The following is an 18,342-nucleotide window of genomic DNA, read 5'->3' as shown; positions in this document are numbered from 1 at the left end:
GAGGGGGACACGGTCAGGAATGCCCACTGTCTGTCCTGTATGAGAGCCGGAGGGGGACACGGTCAGGAATGCCCACTGTCTGTCCTGTATGTGCAAGAGGGGGAAACGGTCAGGAGCACCCACGGTCTGTCCTGTATGAGATAGAAAACCCTGATCACCCTGCTGTATGAGAGCCCGAGGGGGACATGGTCAGGAGTGGCCAGTGTCCTGTATGAGCCAGAGGGGGGCACAGTCAGGAGCACACTCTGTCTGTGCTGTATGAGGCAGGACAGGGGCTGAGCCTGCTGGCCTGCAGCATGAACACAGGCGACCCGCGGCTGCTCTGTAGCTTGCAGTTCAGATTCTTGCTGCCTGCGGCCATTTACCTGGGCTCATTTTAACAGGCACTTATTGATTTTCTAGGTATTATGAGGGTACAAAGGCCGAGACAAGGGTCCTGCCCCCACCCTGACCAAACAAACAGCACACACTGGTAGGAGAGCCCCGTGCTAGGAAACATGCAAACTTGCGGCGTCTGACGCCCTCCGAGAGCCAGCCCTGGCTAGCCGCCTAGCTGGCTGACCTCACTTCATCCTCACGGGCACTGCCCTCCACTGCAGGGCCGGCTTGGGCCTGGGTCTTCTTGGTTCCAGGCCCGCTGCCTTTTTACACCATGCTGCGGCAGGCCTCTTCTAAGCTTGATTAGAGGAAGATTTTCCTTCTCACCATTTCTGGAGAATAAAAAGTTACACAATATGAAGGGACGGTTGTAGGGCTCTGGAAGTGATGTTGGGCAAGAACAAGAAGGGGCTTTCAAGTCCCAGCACCGTCACCGACCAGCTGAGACCCCCAGCCTTCCTGTGGCACCTCCTCCGTAGGGGAGAGGACCCTGCCTGTACTGTCGGGCCACTGTAAGGACTGGAGGAGGGAGTGTAAGCGTCCAGCCCAGGACCCGACACTGGGGAGGTGCTTGGAAATTCTACTTTCCTTCTTTTTCCCAGTTTGATATTTTCAAAACTCATTTTTCAGTAGATAAAAAAAAAGCTAACACCTTAGCGATGCCTCCCTCCTGGCTGGCTCCTACCCGCACGGTAACTGCGTTTCCTCCGGACCCTTCAGACGTCCTTTAGGCATTTATGAGTACACATGACGAGCTGGTGTCCCCGTCCTTAGACGGAAGCATAGCAGTGTTTATCCTGTGCTGCACCCCCAATTTCCACCTAACCAAAGCCTGCCGTCTGCCCACGCCTGCACAGCTTTCACAGCCACAAGGCGGCCCGCCGTGCGGGTGGCCCACCGTGCATCTAGCCAGACCCCCAGGCACGGCAGGCCTTCCTAGCCTGAGCCCTCCACGTATGTCCTGTCACACATGTACCAGGGTTGTTGCTGGGTGCCGTTAAGTCAGTTCTGACTCCTAGTGACCCCTGTGACAGAGGAGAACTGCCCTGTAGGGTATTCTAGGCTGTAATCTTTATGGGAACAGATCACCAGGTCCTTCTCCAATGGAGCCACTGGGTGGGTTCGAACGGCCAACTTTTGGGTTAGCAGCTGAGCACTTAACCGTTGCACCACCAGGGCTCCTTTGTACCAGTGTGCTGGTAGCTAAATTACCTGCAGTGGAACTGCTGAATCAAAAAGTAATTCAGGCGTTAACATTCATAAAGGGTATGGATGCTTTCATGTTGCAACTACCCTAAAGCCAAGAGGTTAGTTCAAAAAGCACCAAATGAGCAGAAGCTCTCTTGCCTGAGGATTCAAGGGGTGACTCAGCTGACACGCCACAGCTGGGAGGGTGCTTCCCATGCCCTCTCATCTCTCCTGCAGCAAACCAGGCCTCCCAGGCAGGCCGGGCCCAGGGCCTCATGCCGAGCTCAGAGCGGTGCTCGCAGAAACACTGGCTGTTGAGGCTGATGGGAAGGCTCAGGGGGATTCTGGGGCAGACAAGCATTTTGAAAAGCATGCGCTGACGCCTTATTTCTTCACCTTGCTTTCTAGAGTGCTCGGAGCAGTGGGGGCACCCGCTGTGACATCGGATAGTGCTGAGGGGAGGCTGTGGCACGGGGGCACGGAGAGGCGGTCGGCAGGCTTTCGGGCCGTAGTATCTCACAGGGAAGGGCCCTCTCCTGACAGCAACTACCTCAGGTGCCCTGGAAGCCAGCTGAAACATATGCTGTGATACGAAGAAAGAGAAGAGCTTTCCAAACGCCTGTCACTGAATATGCAGAAAAGTTAAAAGCTAGTATTAGGACTGCTCTGTGCCTGACGTTTCAAGAACTGACATGTTCTTTAAAGGTTTAGATCGCTGGACTGCCACTTCTCATTCCTAAGAAACCACTGCAGAAAAGGATCAGACCCGAGGGCAAAGCATCACGCAGAAGCGTTCAATGCAGCGTTCGTTATAACAGCAAAACACAGCAATACACCCACATGTACCTCTGCTAGGAAAATGGTCAGATAAATTAGGCCTGAGTGCTAGACCGTTACACAGCACAAAAAATCTTGTTTTCAAAGAGCATTCACTAACATATATTATGTTAAGGAAAAAAAGGTGGGAAGGGGGCAAACCGGACTATTGGCCATGCTCAAAAGTGACTCCCTGTCTTCATGCTTTTCTGTATTTTCCTACAATGAATGTGCATCAATTGAGAACCAGAGGTGGAGGGGAGGGAGTCCATTAAATAGGATTCACTTTTTAAAAATAGGTAAGATTTAAAAAACAGAAGCATAAATGTGTGGTAATGCCATGGTTAAGCAGAACAGCAAACCTCAGAAATCAATTTCTGATGATCCCAAGAACTGTACTCCATTCTGCCAGCTTCTAGATGGCTATTTACATATAGAAGGATCTGCCTTAATGTGTCTCAATAAGCAGCTGTCTCCTCAGTTTCTAAGAAATGGCACCAAGACGGAAGGCCCAGGAGACTTCTCAGCATGTCCATGTGATGTAATCTCATTAGCTTCATTTTTTCAACGGCATTAAGTCAGAGAGTGACTTTTTTTAAAGCCTACGAGAATCTGCGTTGAACCAGCTCAACAAAAGGATATGGCTCTAAATCATTCTCTCTGTCAGTAAGAACAGAAGGCTGAAGGCTGCACCCTCTTAAAAGCACCACGCTTGTTTGAGAATTAGAACAAAGTCCTTCCCACCTCACTGGAGACAGCTTGTCATCCTGGAAAGTGTAGGTGTTTTAAGAGCAGGTAGATTTGTTCTGGAGCCCCAGGTCGTGCAAACAGTTACGTGCCTGACTAACCGAAAGGCTGGTAGTTCAGACCCACCCAGAGGCACCTTGGAAGAGAGGCCTGGCGATCTACTTCTGAAAGGTCACAGCCGAGAAACCCCTGAGGAGCACAGCTGTACTCTGAACAGGGGGTTGCCACGAGACGTGGCGACAACTGGTTCAGTTTTTTTTAGATTTGTTCTGGTACCACTAGCTTTGTCTCTAGCTGCGTGACCCTGGGCAAGTCGTACACCTTTCTGAGCCCTGGTTCTGTCGATTTGAGAGGACGCAACAAGACTATCTCAACTCCTTTGCGCTGGAAGAGTATGTTTGGAGGCCTTGCTGGAAGGCAGGCCTATCACTGAATGGGGCTTGGCCGACATCTGAGTGGACCAGAGAGTGGAGGGATGAGACGCTCTGCACGTGCAGCGTCAGGACACGCCTGCTGCATGAGGGCAGCCACACAGCCTGGAACAGTGGAAGAGGCTGCACAGGCCCGGCTCACTATTATTTACTCCCCATTGCTAACCACCCGCCACATCCTCTCCTGATTTTTCCCTCCCGTTACAAAAAGGTTTCCCCTGGAGGGTGGAAAACGAGTGATAATGATCTAAGAATGAAAAACCAAACAAAGCACCCATCTTGTGACAAGAAAAAGCAGGATGTCACCAGATAATCCCCAAGGACGTCACCAGATAACCTCTAAGAATACCAGTAGAAGGTTAACTCATCTAAGACATCATCACCTCAGGGGGAAACGACCACAAAAGATCCACAATCCTGGCCCTATAAAAGACTCCAGCCGATCTCCAGTGGGGCAGACGGGTTTTTTGGAGGAATCTATTCTCCTTCATCTCCTATATATTGATATATAATAAACATCTTGCTGCTCACCTCACCTCTGTCTCAGAATTGGCTATTGCGGCAGGTGGCTCTAATCCGCGTTATTGCGGTAACAACAGGAGCCCTGGCCGCGGGTAACTAGCCCCAGCCGGAGGCACGGAGCGGGAAGCAGAGGAGCCTACAGTCATCGGCCCTGAGACGCCCAGCCCAGCTGGCTCTGAACACAGGTGCTGAGCCTCCCCTCGGCGCCTCATGGTGGCAACGCCTCCGACCTGCCGAGGATCCACCCGGCCCGGGGGAGCCCCGCTCTGCTGCCACCAGCCTCTGGGGACATTTCTTCTGTGTATTCCTCCTCCAGCACTTGCCTTAACTCTGGGCTCTGTTCTCAGAGCCGATTCCCAGTCGATTCAGCCGTGGACCTGGGGTTTCCCACGTCCCCACAGGACAGACCTTAGTACCCTGTGTGTGACACCGAGGACTGACCCCTGCCTCTTAGCTGCCCTGGTGCCCTCCGGAGATTCTCTCTCTTCTATTATTTGACCTGCACTGCTCTGACTATAATGATGCCTCTGGGGAGAACACCACACTGGGCTGATAAAAGAAAAATGGCAAGTGCTTTGAAAGGCAAAGAGGATTTGGTAACAGCAGCAGGCCTGGTGTTCTGGAAGGCACTCAAAATGGGCAATATTTAATTCAGAAGCCACAATGAGAGGGATCTTCTGAACACACAGCATGAGTCTCACCTCCGAGGAATCGGGTGTCTGAGCGCAGGGGAGGGAGGCTCGGTTACACCCTCTCAGGTGACAGGAGCTGTCACTCAGTTTGAGCTGGGCCGGTAGGTGCAGTGTGGTGAGAGAAAAAAAGCCCATTTGTTGATTCTCCCTTCACCCCCAAACTGAACAATCAAACTGCAGAGACACTTCCCTACTTACTGGCAAGGTTTTGTCTCCAAAGAAATAGATGGGGTTATAACCGTCATTTTCCACATGTCTGAGGCAATACCGCTTATCCCATCCGTCTGGGAAGACGTCAAAGCTGATCTGGCCTCCTGCAGCGGGGGGTGGGGGGGTGGGGTGGAGGCAGGGGTGGGAAGAGGAGGGGAAACACAAAAGCCAAAGGTGAAAGAGAGGCTAATGACACATCACTAAAAAATGTCCTGTTTGTCCAAGGGAACATCACGGAAGCTCCACAGACCGTCCACACTCCCTGAGGGACCGAACGGCTGGGCTGAGGGCTGTGGGCACCATGGTCTCGGGAAACATCTAGCTCAACTGGCATAACATAGTTTATGAAGAAAATGTTCTACATTCTACTTTGGTGAGTAGTGTCTGGGGTCTTAAAGGCCTGTGAGCGGCCATCTAAGATACTCCATTGGCCTCACCCCTTCGGGAGCAAGGGAGAATGAAGACAACCAAAGACACCACGGAAAGATTAGTTCAAAGGACTAACAGACCACAACAACCACAGCCTCCACCAGACTAGGTCCAGTACAACTAGATGGTGCCCAGCTACCACCACCAACTGCTCTGACATGGATCACAGAGCTGGAGAAACACGTAGAACAAAATTTAATTCACAAAAAAAGACCAGAATTAATGGCCTGACAGAGACTGGAGAAACCCTGAGAGTATGGCCCCCGGACACCCTTTTAGCTCAGTAATGAAGTCACTCCTGAGATTCACCCTTCAGCCAAAGATTAGACAGCCCCATAAAACCAAATGAGACTAATGGGGAACAACAGTCCAGGGACAAGGACTAGAAAGCAGGAGGGGACAGGAAAGCTGGTAATAGGGAACCCAAGGCTGAGAAGGGACAGTGTTGATATGTCATGGGGTTGTTAACCAATGTCATAAAACAATATGTGTACTAACTGTTCAATAGAGAAACTAGTTTGTTCTGTAAATCCTCATCTAAAGTACAATTAAAAAAAAAAATGTACAAGTTAACCAAACAATAGTTTACCTTAACTAGTAACAGAATGTCTGCCTCGAGTTTGTACTCTTTTAAAATCTATCTACATGGATCAAGGAGCCTTGGTGGTGCAGTGGTTAAGTGCTCGGCTGCTAACCAAAAAGCTGGTGGTTCGAACTCACCAGCCACTCCTCTGGAGAAAGATGTGGCAATCTGCTTCAGTAAAGATTTACAGCCTTGAAAACCCACGGGGCAGTTCTACTCTGTCCTATAGGGTTGCTATGAATTGGAATCGATGCAACAGCAACTTTTTTTTTTTAAATATGGGATCAAATTAACGATAGCAAGTTGAAAGATTAGATATGTATATATACAATTTACTTTCTGGGTCAGTAAGATTGATTTTACAATATCTTAGTTTGTTGCTTACACTACTCTAGGGATATGTGCTAGAAATTAATTCTATGTTACTTTTTCCCAACATTACCTCACCTGGCTCTAAAAACAAGATGTAGTGTGCCACTGTGGAACGAAAAATGCATTTGAGCACTCAGTCAAGGGAGTGGGCGTAAGTGCAGCCCACTTATGAAAAATCATACAACGACTCCATTCGGTTGCACTCGTCTTGAGCGTGAACACGCCCTGAGTGGAAAATGCCCAGAAGGAAGCAGGCTGCAGCCGCTGGTCGTGCAGGAAAAATGAGAGCCAGCGAGAGTGATTTAAGGCAGCTTTCACAGGCAACACAGACCTGCCCAAAGCTCTGTGGGAAAGAGGTTCACCGCACAGTTTCTGAACACAGAAAAATATGCCCAGTCATCTATTATACATAATTCTTTTGCAATTCCAGTTCCCCACAAACTGTAGCATTTATAACGCTAGTAAACGCGGGGGCTGGAAGGGATGGCTGATCAGCATCGAGAATTCAGTTTGCCTAAAGGATGTGACAGGCAGCTGTGACCAAAAACCATGCCCGAGACAGCGCTGTGGAAGGCTGCGTCAGACACCACAGAGGTCAAGGCGGGCTGTGTGAGAGTAAATAACAGCTCTGTCAACCCAGACGAGCCCTTTCTCCCCCGGGTCTCAGTTTCCTGATCTGTAATTTCAACACAACTGATGTCGAAGGTTCCCCGCTGTTCTAACACTACATAGTTCAAGAAACATTTTTATGTATGATCCCACTTACATGAAATATCTATAACAGGAAGTGTACAGAGATCAAAGTCTGTATGTGGTGCAGTGGTCAAGTGCTCGGCTGCTAACCAAATGGTTGGCAGTTTGAATCCACCAGTGGCTCCACGGGAGAAAGACCTGGCAATCTGCTTCTGTGAAGATTTACAGCCAAGGAAACCCTATGGAGCAGTTCTACCCTGTCCTAGAGGGTCGCTGTGAGCTGCAGTTGACCTGACAGCAACAAGTACCAGGGGTGAGTTGGGGGAGGTGGGAAGGAAGACACACACTTAGGGAACACTGAGCTTCTGTTAAGGGTGATGGAAAAATTCACTAACAGTTAATGGTGATGGTTGAACAGCATGATGAACGTATTTAATGGCACTGAACTATACACATGAAGACTTGAAATGGCAAATGTTCTGTTACCTACAGAACCAACCCCCGACTCCACACAAATGTAGAGGAAAAAAAGTGACATTTTCAGTCCAATTTATCAACGAGGCATGTGTTTCATTTCTGTCCTCTAGAGTCCAATCCAGTGCCTCTGTGTCGCCCAGAGGTTTGCGGGTAAATTCTCACTCTTCATTAATCAAGATGCTCTTATTCTGTTTGTTCCGAGCATCGTGCTCTTTCAAAGAACTATCTGTCTGGGATCAAATTGACAACAGCAGCTCAAAAGGTCAGACAGGAAGCTTGCTGGGCAGTGAGTCTGTACTACTGGGGTGGGGGGAACAACTTGGAAAAGGAGGATGAGAAAGATTGTACAAGTACAAGAACGTAATCAATGGCACTGACTTGTACATGGAGAAATTGTTGAACTGGTATATGTTTTGCTGTGTATATTTGCAACAACAACAAAAAACTGGAAAAAAAAAAAAAAAAAAGACATTCTTATGCTGACCAGGAGGAGAAGTGCAGGTAGGAAGCGTCCCCCTGTCCCACTGGGTACGAATCCAGAACCACATCCAACGGTCTGGAAGTCATTTCCTGCCGGGGCAGGTATTGCTGGGGACGATGACGCAGAAACCGCAGGGGTTTTTCCCTACAGACTGCTCTACTCATCTAACCCTCTTCCCCACCTTGAAACCAGGCCCAGTCCGAGCTCTGTAGCTCCCCAGCCCACAGCAGACTCCTGTAAACGGTTTACAGTTGGGTATACCGTACCTATGGAGAATGTGAGGCCTTTTCCTGCAAACTCTTTCCTCAGGTCTGCAACAAATTTTTGTCTTATATTTTCTTTCTGAGAAAAACAAAAAGATACCGATTGTCTACTGTACTGCAGTTAAGAAGGCACACTGTAAAACAACAAATTTCTTTTCTTCCTCCTATGTAACCACTGGCCACAAAGCTGCACATCTTAACTCATTTTCATAAACCCAGCAATCTGACAAGGACATTTCAGACTCACTTTATCGAGTTCGTAGAACTCAATGCGTTCTTCTTGGCTGCAGCTTCTTCCAATAGGGGACACATTCAACATCCCGTTTCGGAATTCAATGAAAGTACCCCTGGGGAGGAAAAGGCGACAGACGTTTCCCGAGACACATTATTCATTTCGACAACGTTACAGATGAATAAACCCCAAACCAAACCAAACCCACTGCCATCGGGTTGATTCTGACTCATTGTGACCTTAAAGGAAGACACAGTAGGCGGACACAGTAGAACTGCCCCACAGGGTTTCCAAGGCTGTAATTTTTATGGGAGTAGACTGCCACATCTTTCTCTCATGGAGTGGCTGGTGGGTTCAAACTGCCGACCTTTCGGTTAGCAGCTGAGCACCTTAACCACTGCACCATCAAGGCTCCTACAGATGGATATACAGGATAAAAAGTTGGGCAGAGGCTGGTATGGTCAACATTTCTCAGAGCTGTGTAATATGGTAGCCATAAGCCACATGTAACTACTGATCTTTGAAACAGATCAGGCCAAATTGAGACTGGATTTAAAAGACTTAGAAAAAAAGGTGCAGTCGTGGCACAACAGTTAAGCGCTTGGCTGCTAATCAAAAGGTTGGTGGTTCAAACTCACCCAGAGGCTTTGCGCTGGGGACTGGCGATCTGCTTCTGTAAAGATTACAGCCTTGGAAACCCTATAAGGCAGTTCTACTCTGTCCTACAGGGTTGCTGTGAGTCAGAAGTGACTCGACGAACTCACAACATATGAAAAAAAAGCAATGGACTCCTTATCAGTAACATTTTATACTGATTATATGTTAAAAATGATTATAGTTTGGGTATACTGGGTTAAAGAAAATATACTATTAATTTCACCTGTTCCTTTTAGCTTTTTTCAGTGTGGCTACTGAAAACTCAATGAGTTCTGGTGGCGCAATGGTCAACTGCCTGGCTGCTAACCAAAAGGCTGGCAGTTCAAACTCACCAGCTGCCCTGCCAGAGAAAAGACCTGGCGATCTGCTTCCACAAAGACTGCCGCCCAGAAAACGCTATGGGGGCAGTGCTATTCTGTCCTACTGGGTAGCTGTGAGACAGAACTCACTGAACAGCACACAACAACTGAAAACTCACAACTGCACACGTGGCTCACGTTCCATTTCTGCGGGACAGTGCTGCTCTAGCGCACTTGATAGTTACTGAAGAGCTATGAAAATGATGACCAGCTCTACGCGAGCGCTCGATGGTTCCCTGAGGAGTTTGCAAAGATATATGTCTGACACCTGTTTTGCTAGTGAGCTCTGGGATATGCTAATTTCACCAAGCACAGCTACACAGAAGGAGCTTCTGAGAATTGTCCGATGAGCCTCAGTAATAACTGTGGAAACTCAGTTTACCCGCTGGCCAACTGCTCCTATGTGTTTGATCTGATCACAGGAAATGAGAATAGCCTTGCACTTTCTTAGTTACTGCCAATGAAGATATTTTTAAAAAAGCTTTTTTTTCTACCATGTTTCCAGTTTGAATCTCAAAATAGTTTCTTAGAAACTCAAATAATTTGTAAGCTAGATTTCCATTCTGACAAATGAGATTTCAGCATTTTGTGACATGATGTGCATTCTACAGTGTGTTCCAGGGACATTGGTGGTTCAGTGGTAGAATTTTCGCCTTCTATGCAGGAGACCTGGGTTTGATTCCCAGCCAATGCACTTCAAGCGCACCCACCACTTGTCTGTCAGTGGAGGCTTGTGTGTTGCTATGACGATAAAGAGGTTTCAGTGGAGCTTCCAAACTAAGACGGATTAGGAAGAAAAGCCTGGTGACTGACTTCTGAAAATCAGCCAGTGAAAACCCTATGGATCATAAGGGTCCGATCTGCAACCGCTCATGTGGATGGTGTTGGACCGGGGATTATTTTGTCCCGTTGTGTATGGCATCGCCGCGAGTCAGGGGCTGACTCGAAGGCAGCTAACAGAAAGTGTATTCTAGCTCTGATTGCGGACGCCTGTGAACCCCTGAAACATTTTTCTTTGCTTCCTTTCTGTGATCTTAATTACGCTGCCCTGGTCTCCAGCCACCAGCCACTCGGAGTACTGAGTGGGCACATCAAGTGGACAGTTGAGGACCTGATCCATCCTCACAACTGTTTGAGCCCACTGTTGCAGCCCCTGTGTCAATCCATCTCGTTGAGGGTCTTCTTCTTTTTCACTGACCCTCTGTTTTACCTAGCATGAGGTCCTTTTCCAGGGACTAGTCCCTCCTGATAACATGTCCAAAGTAGGTGAGATGAAGTCTCACCATCCACTATTCCAACGAGCATTCTGGCTGTACCTCTTCCAAGACAGACTTGCTCATTCTTCTGGCAGTCCACGGTATATTCAATATGCTTTGCCAACACCATAATTCAAATGCATCAATTCTTCTTCAGTCTTCCTTATTCATTGCCACAGAATCTTTCAATATTGCAACTTGAGGCTTGAATTTTTAATTCAGTTCTTTCAGCTTGAGAAATGCCGCGCGTGTTCTTCCCTTTTGGTTTTCTAACTCCAGGTCTTTGCATATTTCATTATAATACTTTACTGTGTCTTCTCAAGCTCCCCTTTGAAATCTTCTGTTCAGCTCCTTTACTTCACCATTTGTTCCGTTTGCTTTAGCTACTCCATGTTCAAGAACTAGGTGAGTACAGCAAAATCTCAATCACCTAGATCCTTTCCGCTGCTGTGCTCAACTTGTACAGAGAGAAGCAAATGCTACAGCAGCGCATGAGCAGTGAGACACTTGGTCAGAAATCGCATGTCCCGGCTGTCCTGAGCCGGTACAGCCCTGCCCAGCCTCTACACCTTCTACATGTACACTCCAGTGCAAGGTGGGGCTGGGGAGCATTCCTGAGGTAACTCTAGGACTGGTGGTGGGGGGGTGCTAAACCATCAGAACAGGAGCTCAATGATTTTACCCCACTCAAGGACATGTTACCACTCTGATCCCCAAGGCAGGGAGGCAAGCTGACAGATTCTAGACAGCCTTCTCAGAACAAGGATTAAAGTGATTCAGCAAACACTCGCTTCCTCCCCAGAGACTGGGGCTGTCTGAAGTCTTACTACATCTGCCTGACCTATGTAGGGCACACAGCTGGTACTGACGCGAAATGTGGGCAAATGCCAATCAAGGTGGGTCTCCATGCTGCCCCGCAAATGCACCGGTATCTTCCACTATTGTGGAATTAGAGCTCTGTGTGGCCGTCTCCCTCAGGGATGGGAAGTTGGGGAAAGGAAGAAGACACGATGAACTCTTTTGAGGATGGGATTATGTCTCATTCATTTTTTTAACTCTCCTTTAAAGTTTAGCCCAAAAGAAAGACTGAACTGGGTTACATGTGTATTTTAATTTTTCATTATAGAGAATTTCTAACATATACAAAAGTACACAGATTAGGATAATGAACCCCTGTTAGGGACTGAATTATGTCCTCGAAAATACGTGCTGGAATTCTAACCCCTGCACCTGTGGATGTAATCCTGTTTAGAAACAGGGCTTCCTTTGTTATGTGAATGAGTCTTATCCGTGTAGGGTGTGTCTTAGACCTAATCACTTCCGAGTTATAAAAAGAGCTGATCAGACACAGGCCTGTGGGCTCTACTTGGGAAGACAGATGCCATGTGAGGACGCTCTACAAGCCAGGGGGTTACCGACAAGGAAGGAATCGACACAGCCAAGACCTTGACTTGGACTTCTAGCCTCCTGAACTGTGAGAAAATAAATTTCTGTTCTTGAAAGCCACCCACGTGTGGTATTTCCGTTACAGCAGCACTGGGAGACTAAGACCTCCCCCCATCACCCAGCTGCAACAATTACCAACTCCGGTGCTGCGAGTTTCATTCATGCCCCATCCTGGGACAGAGTTTAAAAGGGAAGCTCCCTGCACTCACATTGGAGACGCCAAGCGGGAAGCACTTGGTTTATGCATCCTAATAGTCTAAAGCCTAAAGTGCAGCATATCCTGAAAGTCAGTCACCACTTAAAAAACACTTCTCCTTCTGAAGATTCAGGTGTCACGTAATAAGTGGAGAACACTGACAAGAAACTGAAAAGTCTCTAAAAGAAATCACCCATGACTTACCACCAAGAAATAATCACTGTTTAGCATTCAGGCCCACTTCCATGTCAATCTTTTTACTGTGGCATTTATGTACATTATGGTTTTTTGTTTTTAAATTTTTTTATTTAAATGAAATCAGGATGATTGCAGTAGCTAGAGCAGGAGTTCCCAAAATCAAATGCCTACTGAGTCCCTGGGTGATACAAATGCTTAATGCGCTTAGCTGTCAACTGAAAGGTTGGTGGTTCGCGTCCACCCAGCGGCACCTTGGATGGTTTTCCACGGCTGTATGAGTCTCCATCACGTGGACTGCCAGCATCTGTATCGTTATTGTTATACTGTTGTTTTCACAAGCTGTTTCCAATTATTCCTTACTACATGCTGGGCTTTGGATCAGGGCTTCAAACTGGTTTGCTCCAGTTCGAACCTTTGCCAAGAATTTGCATTTCTAACAAGTTCCCTGCTGAGAATGTGCATTTCCACCCCAGATATACTGAATCAGAATCTGCATTTTAACAAGACCCCAGTTGATTCTTATATATAACTTCCTGGGAACTTGTTAAAAAACACAAATTCTCAGCAGGGGTTTGAACCAGTATGAACTGGCTTGAAGCCCTGCTTTGGATTTAAATTAGCACCGAACCACCAAACAACATTGCTCTTTGCTAAAGGCACACCTACCTCTTCTTTGGCAGTTTAATTTTCGCAATATAGCTCAGGCAGTAGTTGATTAAGTCTTGAATTAGGGCCTCACCCAGGTGACCTTGAATATTCTAGGTAAAGAAAATACCGGGGTTACTTGTTTCAGCAGGAGACATTTTCAAAATGGCTTTACGGCAAACCCACGTCTTCAGCCACCGTCACTGGAGGGTCACTAGGCTGACACAGCAGTGACGGTGACACACCACACTGTCTTTTCTCTTCTTTCCCTTTTTCCTCTGGTTGAAAACATCAGGCAAACTAGAAAGGGCTTTAGTCAAAAGCATTTTCTGCTTCATTACTCTAGGTTTTTGTATTCATTACCTTTCAAACGCTTCATGGAAGGCCCAAGGGCTTATCTCTGCTGCTTTTATTCAATTATCTACAGACGTTAAGGGAAAACATTTGTTCCACTTTGGCTTTCTCTTATGTCTGGATAGAATGATCTCACTTATTACTAACCGTAGCTATGAAAGCATAGTATTCGTTACAAATGCTTATAGCAGGTGATGAAAAACCCGGAAATGGACAGTGGTGAAGGCTGCCAACATGATGAACATAATTAATGTCACTGAACTGTACGTGTAAAAAATGTTGAAAAATGACAAATGTTGTTATACATATTTTTACAATTAAAAAAACCTGCTTATAGTAAGGCTGCCTACCCTACTCTCTTCTATCATAAACAGAGAGATTAGATCAAATATCCTTAAATAAAAGTTATAAAAATCTAGATCATCGATTTGGAATAGGTAATAACCACGATTCAAAATTCAGTAAGTAAAAGAGAATACAGAGTGAAAAGATTCGTTCACGCCTGTTCCTTAGCTCCCCAGAGACATTCAACATTAAATATCCTTTCAGAAAATATTTTAGTAGTAGTGAAGAGTACTTAAGGAGCCCTGGTGGCATAGCGCTGAAGCACTCAACTGCTAACCGAAAGGTCAGCGGTTTGAACCCACCAGCCACTCCACAGGAGAAAGATGTGGCAATCTGCTTGCCTGAAGATTAGTCTTGGCAGTTCTACTCTGCTCTATAGGGTTGCTATGAGTCACAGAAACGGGTTTGTTTGTTTTCTTAAATAGAACTTTGGACCCTCGACAACCTACCTGTTTACACAAGAGTTTCCCATCTTTGTATGCTACCAAGCCATTTTCTGGAAACACATAATCATATTTTTCAACCACTAAAACCAAAACAAAAGAAGACTTTAGGATGCAATCATTGAAGCTTATGTTTCTATTTCCTGAATAACACATCATCAATAAAACTCCTAAACTCAAGTAAGGACTGTCAAAGAATATCTCATCTTGGGAACAGACAGGGAGACCGAAAAAAGGCTCCTTTGATTACAAATGTAAAGGAAGATTCTTGGGCTGGGGATGGAGACTTGGTGATAGCTTATTTGGTGTCTCTGCCTTCAGCCTCCCTGTCTATACTCTCAGATGCTACGAGGGCTCCCAGGCCTCGCTGTGAATCAGCATCACCAGCACCACCTGCAAGGTCCAGGCTCTGTCCACAGGCGCTCTGAATCAGAATCTCCAGCAGACTTGCTAAAAATCAGTTGTTTTTTTAAAGCTCCACAGATGATTCTTTTATCAGTCAGATTTGGAAACCATCCATATAAACTCTTAATGGAAGGATTGTCAAACTTTAAGTACTTGATAAAATGCAGGTTCCCAAGCCCCATGACCCCAGACTGCAACATTGTGTGTGCGCTTGGGCCCCCATATCTGCATTTTAATAAGCTCCCCAGGAGATGATGATACAGGTGGGTCTTCAACTTTCTTCTAGCTTCAAAGCTTTCGATTCCATTGTTTCAGTGTCTGAAATGATAAGGATGCTAAAATACTACATGAGAGCAGTGGCATCTCAGCCCCCAGGGGACACTTTGCAAGGTCTGGAGACGTTCTTGGAAGAGGAAGGGAGGATGCTGGCATCCTGTGGGTAGAGGCCAGGGATGCTGCTAAACGTCTGACAATGCACATAACAGCCTCCACAACAAAGAGTTATCCGGTCCAGAGCTTTATGTGCTGAGGCTGAGCAACCCTGGGGCGAGAGGAGTTAAAACAATGCTCAGTTCATCCATTTCTCCACTCCCATTTTTATGGGCCAGGCACCCTGGAAGCTGGGACAATATGGAAATGAATGAGCCATAGCCCTGGTTCTCCAGGTGTACATATAAACAGAGAGTTTCCAGTGAACATTCTAATGTAGTGGGGGTGCACATGAGAATCACTTGGGGTACTTGCTCAAATACAGATTCCTGGGCCCCAAGGAACAGCTGAGTCAAAATCTCCAGCCAAGGCGCCCATAAGAAACTACAGCTCCTGGGATCCTGTGCTGGAGATTCTGGTTCAGTAAGCAGGGGAGGAGCCTGCATGACTCACGATGAGACAACCCAGGGAACGCTGTGCCAGGGCAGCAGAGGAGGTACCTAGACCTGGAGGGCACCTCAACACTTGGGTGGCAGGCTGGTCAGGAGACAGGCCTGGGCTGGGGCTGGCTGGGCTGTTACCTGGACAAGCAAGAAGCATTCCAGGCAGCGAGTCTCCTGTGCAAAGACACAGACACTCGCCTCTCTAGGTGACTCTACCTATGTACCTGAGTACCAAGTGCTTCATCAGCAACTCCAGGGATTTATTCATAGGACTAAAAACAGAGGAAAAATAAAGCCGAGAAAACGTTTCCCCAAACAAGGAAGCAGGAAGTCTGCCAGACGGGTGCAGACTCGGGCTGACTATGACACTTAATGGCTACAGGTCCTGATCGCCTCATGAGAAGTTAATCTTTTATGAAAGTGTAATTAAGAACGTAGAGTTTACCATCATTTCCCAGTTGCTCCTGCACTTTTTCAAAGTCCGACCCGCCTACCACTCCAATTTTGATCTTCTGCCTCAACTCTTGTAGAAAGTCATCCATTTCTTTGGTAATTTTCTACATTTCAAGAAAGAAAATACAACAGTCATGAGCTACAAAATAACCAGAAGACAAAAATTGCAAGGGTAATGCAGCCCTTAACTTTCATACATGCCATTTCAATTATTAGGTATGAACTTTCAGATGCATTAGTTGTAACTTTGGGACGGAGTCCCTGGGTGGTGCAAATGGTTAAGCGCTCGACTACAAGCTGAAAGGTTGGCGGTTTGAGCCCACCCAGAGGTGACTTGGAAGACAGGCTTGGCAATCTGCTTCTGAAAGGTCACAGCGTTGAAAACCCTCTGGAGCAGCTCCACTCTGCACACACGGAGTTGCTATGAGGCTGAACTGACCTGACGGCAACTAACAACAACTTTGGGGCAACGAATCTTCACCAGAATAAGCTTGTTGATTTTTGCTTATTTACCAAAATTTTAAACACACAAACAATATGTTAACAGCTGCGCATCGTTCCAGCCATTCCTCTATGTATTCATATACCTGTCTATATGCACATATACAAATAGTGATGGAATTATTCTACGTATTGTGCACTGACTTGCTTTTTCAGCACTGTGGAGCGGTGACATTTCCGTGTCAATACACACAGACAAAGCTCATTCCTTTCCAGTGTTACACTGTATTCCATTTGTGGATTTAAGCTGTTGATTTTAACACAAAATAATATAATGAGATCAAGAGGAAGTTCAGAATTATTATAATTATACCCCCCAAGCATAAAAGTAAGATCCTTAGAATTCTGTCTGTCATAAAAGAAAAGCTCTTATCTATAAACAGTGATCTCAATGGTATACTTTCATGCTACTTAAATTCTAAACTTTGTGCTAATTCAAAAGAAATTATAAACTAAGATGAACAGATGCCCCCATATTAAGACAAATCATGACTTCTAGAACATTGTAATAATGCAAGACTTTTAGCAGTCTGAATTATATACTTACATGGAATATCCTTACAAATAAACCTACCAGAAATTAAAAACCAAAACATTTTACTCAACCTCAGCATATAAACATCTGGACTTCAGTCTTCTTTTTACTTAAAAAATTTTTTTTTAACCAGAGTAATACATGCAAATGATTAATAAAATATAATTGTACAGAAGGGCTTATTACGGAGTGCAATTTTTCCTACATTTCACTTACAGTGAAATTTCCACCTACCAGACAACATCTGAGGAGCCCCAGTGGTGCAGTGGTTAAGTGCTGGGCTGCTAACCAAAAGGTCGGCGGTTCGAACCCACCAGCTGCTCCATGGGAGAAAGATGTGGCAGTCAGCTTCCATAAAGATTAAAGCCTTGGAAACCCTATGGGGCAGTTCTACTCTGTGTTACAGGGACACTATGAGTTGGAATTGACTAAAGGGCAATGGGTTTTGGTTTGGGTTAAGACAACATCTAGAACTGCACTGTTGTTGTTAGGTGCCACTGAGTTGATTTCAACTCATAGGGACCCCACGTGACAGAGTAGAACTGGCCCATAGGGTCTTCCAGGCTGTAATCTTTATGGGAGCAGATTGTCAGGTCTTTCTCCCATGGAGCCACTGGGTGGATTTGAACAGCCAATCTTTCGGTTAGCAGTGGAGTGCTTAACGACTGCGCCACCAGCCTCTGAGTCAGGGAGAATTGGGCTGACAAGTCCCAGAGTTTCCCAAGTGGTTTACTCAGACCTGACAGCAGAATGGGAGGAAGCGGAGAAGACCCTTTCCACTGCAAAATATTAAAAATGCACTTCTGTCTTCAAACAGAAAGAAGCCGAAGGGTACAATTATTACACCTTAACCCCTGCACACACTGATGAGCTACATGGTATTTTGGTCGGCCACCATTACATGTTCTGTGATGTGGCTGGCTCACAGAAAGCGTCTTTTCTCTTCCAAGTGGCACAAGTATGTTTTGACAGTAAACCAGACACAGCTGCGGTGACCACTACAGCGCATCTACTTGACCCCCCACTAAAGTGGAGGCCTTTAGCGTGAAATAACTGCACAGTAAAATTGTTTCGATGTTCCCAAATAACCTTTGTGCTCATAATCACACAGAATCCTTTAGAAATCACCCCAGCCAAAATAAAACACAGAGAAAGAGCCAGAA

The 18,342-nt window shown here is 46.4% G+C and overlaps 1 protein-coding gene across 6 annotated transcripts in view; it reads right to left on the bottom strand.

Moving 5' to 3' along the window:
• The window catches only part of PMM2 (phosphomannomutase 2), a 26,094-nt gene that overhangs the window by 4,978 nt on the left and 2,774 nt on the right, over positions 1–18,342 (bottom strand). For 2 of the 6 annotated variants that reach the window (XM_023728455.1, XM_023728454.1), the window contains exons 2-8: positions 16,789–16,891; positions 16,136–16,247; positions 14,420–14,496; positions 13,293–13,384; positions 8,530–8,629; positions 8,286–8,361; positions 4,973–5,088 (exon numbers count right to left, since the gene is read on the bottom strand). In XM_023728455.1, the coding sequence (XP_023584223.1) occupies positions 4,973–5,088; positions 8,286–8,361; positions 8,530–8,629; positions 13,293–13,384; positions 14,420–14,496; positions 16,136–16,247; positions 16,789–16,878 (663 nt within the window). In that variant the 5' untranslated portion in view covers positions 16,879–16,891. Of the gene's footprint in view, positions 1–4,972; positions 5,089–8,285; positions 8,362–8,529; positions 8,630–13,292; positions 13,385–14,419; positions 14,497–16,135; positions 16,248–16,730; positions 17,516–18,342 lie in introns of those variants that run through there. The other 4 variants (XM_004373242.2, XM_023728457.1, XM_023728453.1 and 1 more) reach the window with 3 other exon arrangements.

This window comes from Trichechus manatus, unplaced genomic scaffold (genome assembly GCF_000243295.1).
Source record: "Trichechus manatus latirostris isolate Lorelei unplaced genomic scaffold, TriManLat1.0 scaffold00024, whole genome shotgun sequence".
Taxonomy (NCBI): Eukaryota; Metazoa; Chordata; class Mammalia; order Sirenia; family Trichechidae; genus Trichechus; species Trichechus manatus.
This window is presented reverse-complemented; position numbering and strand designations above follow the sequence as displayed.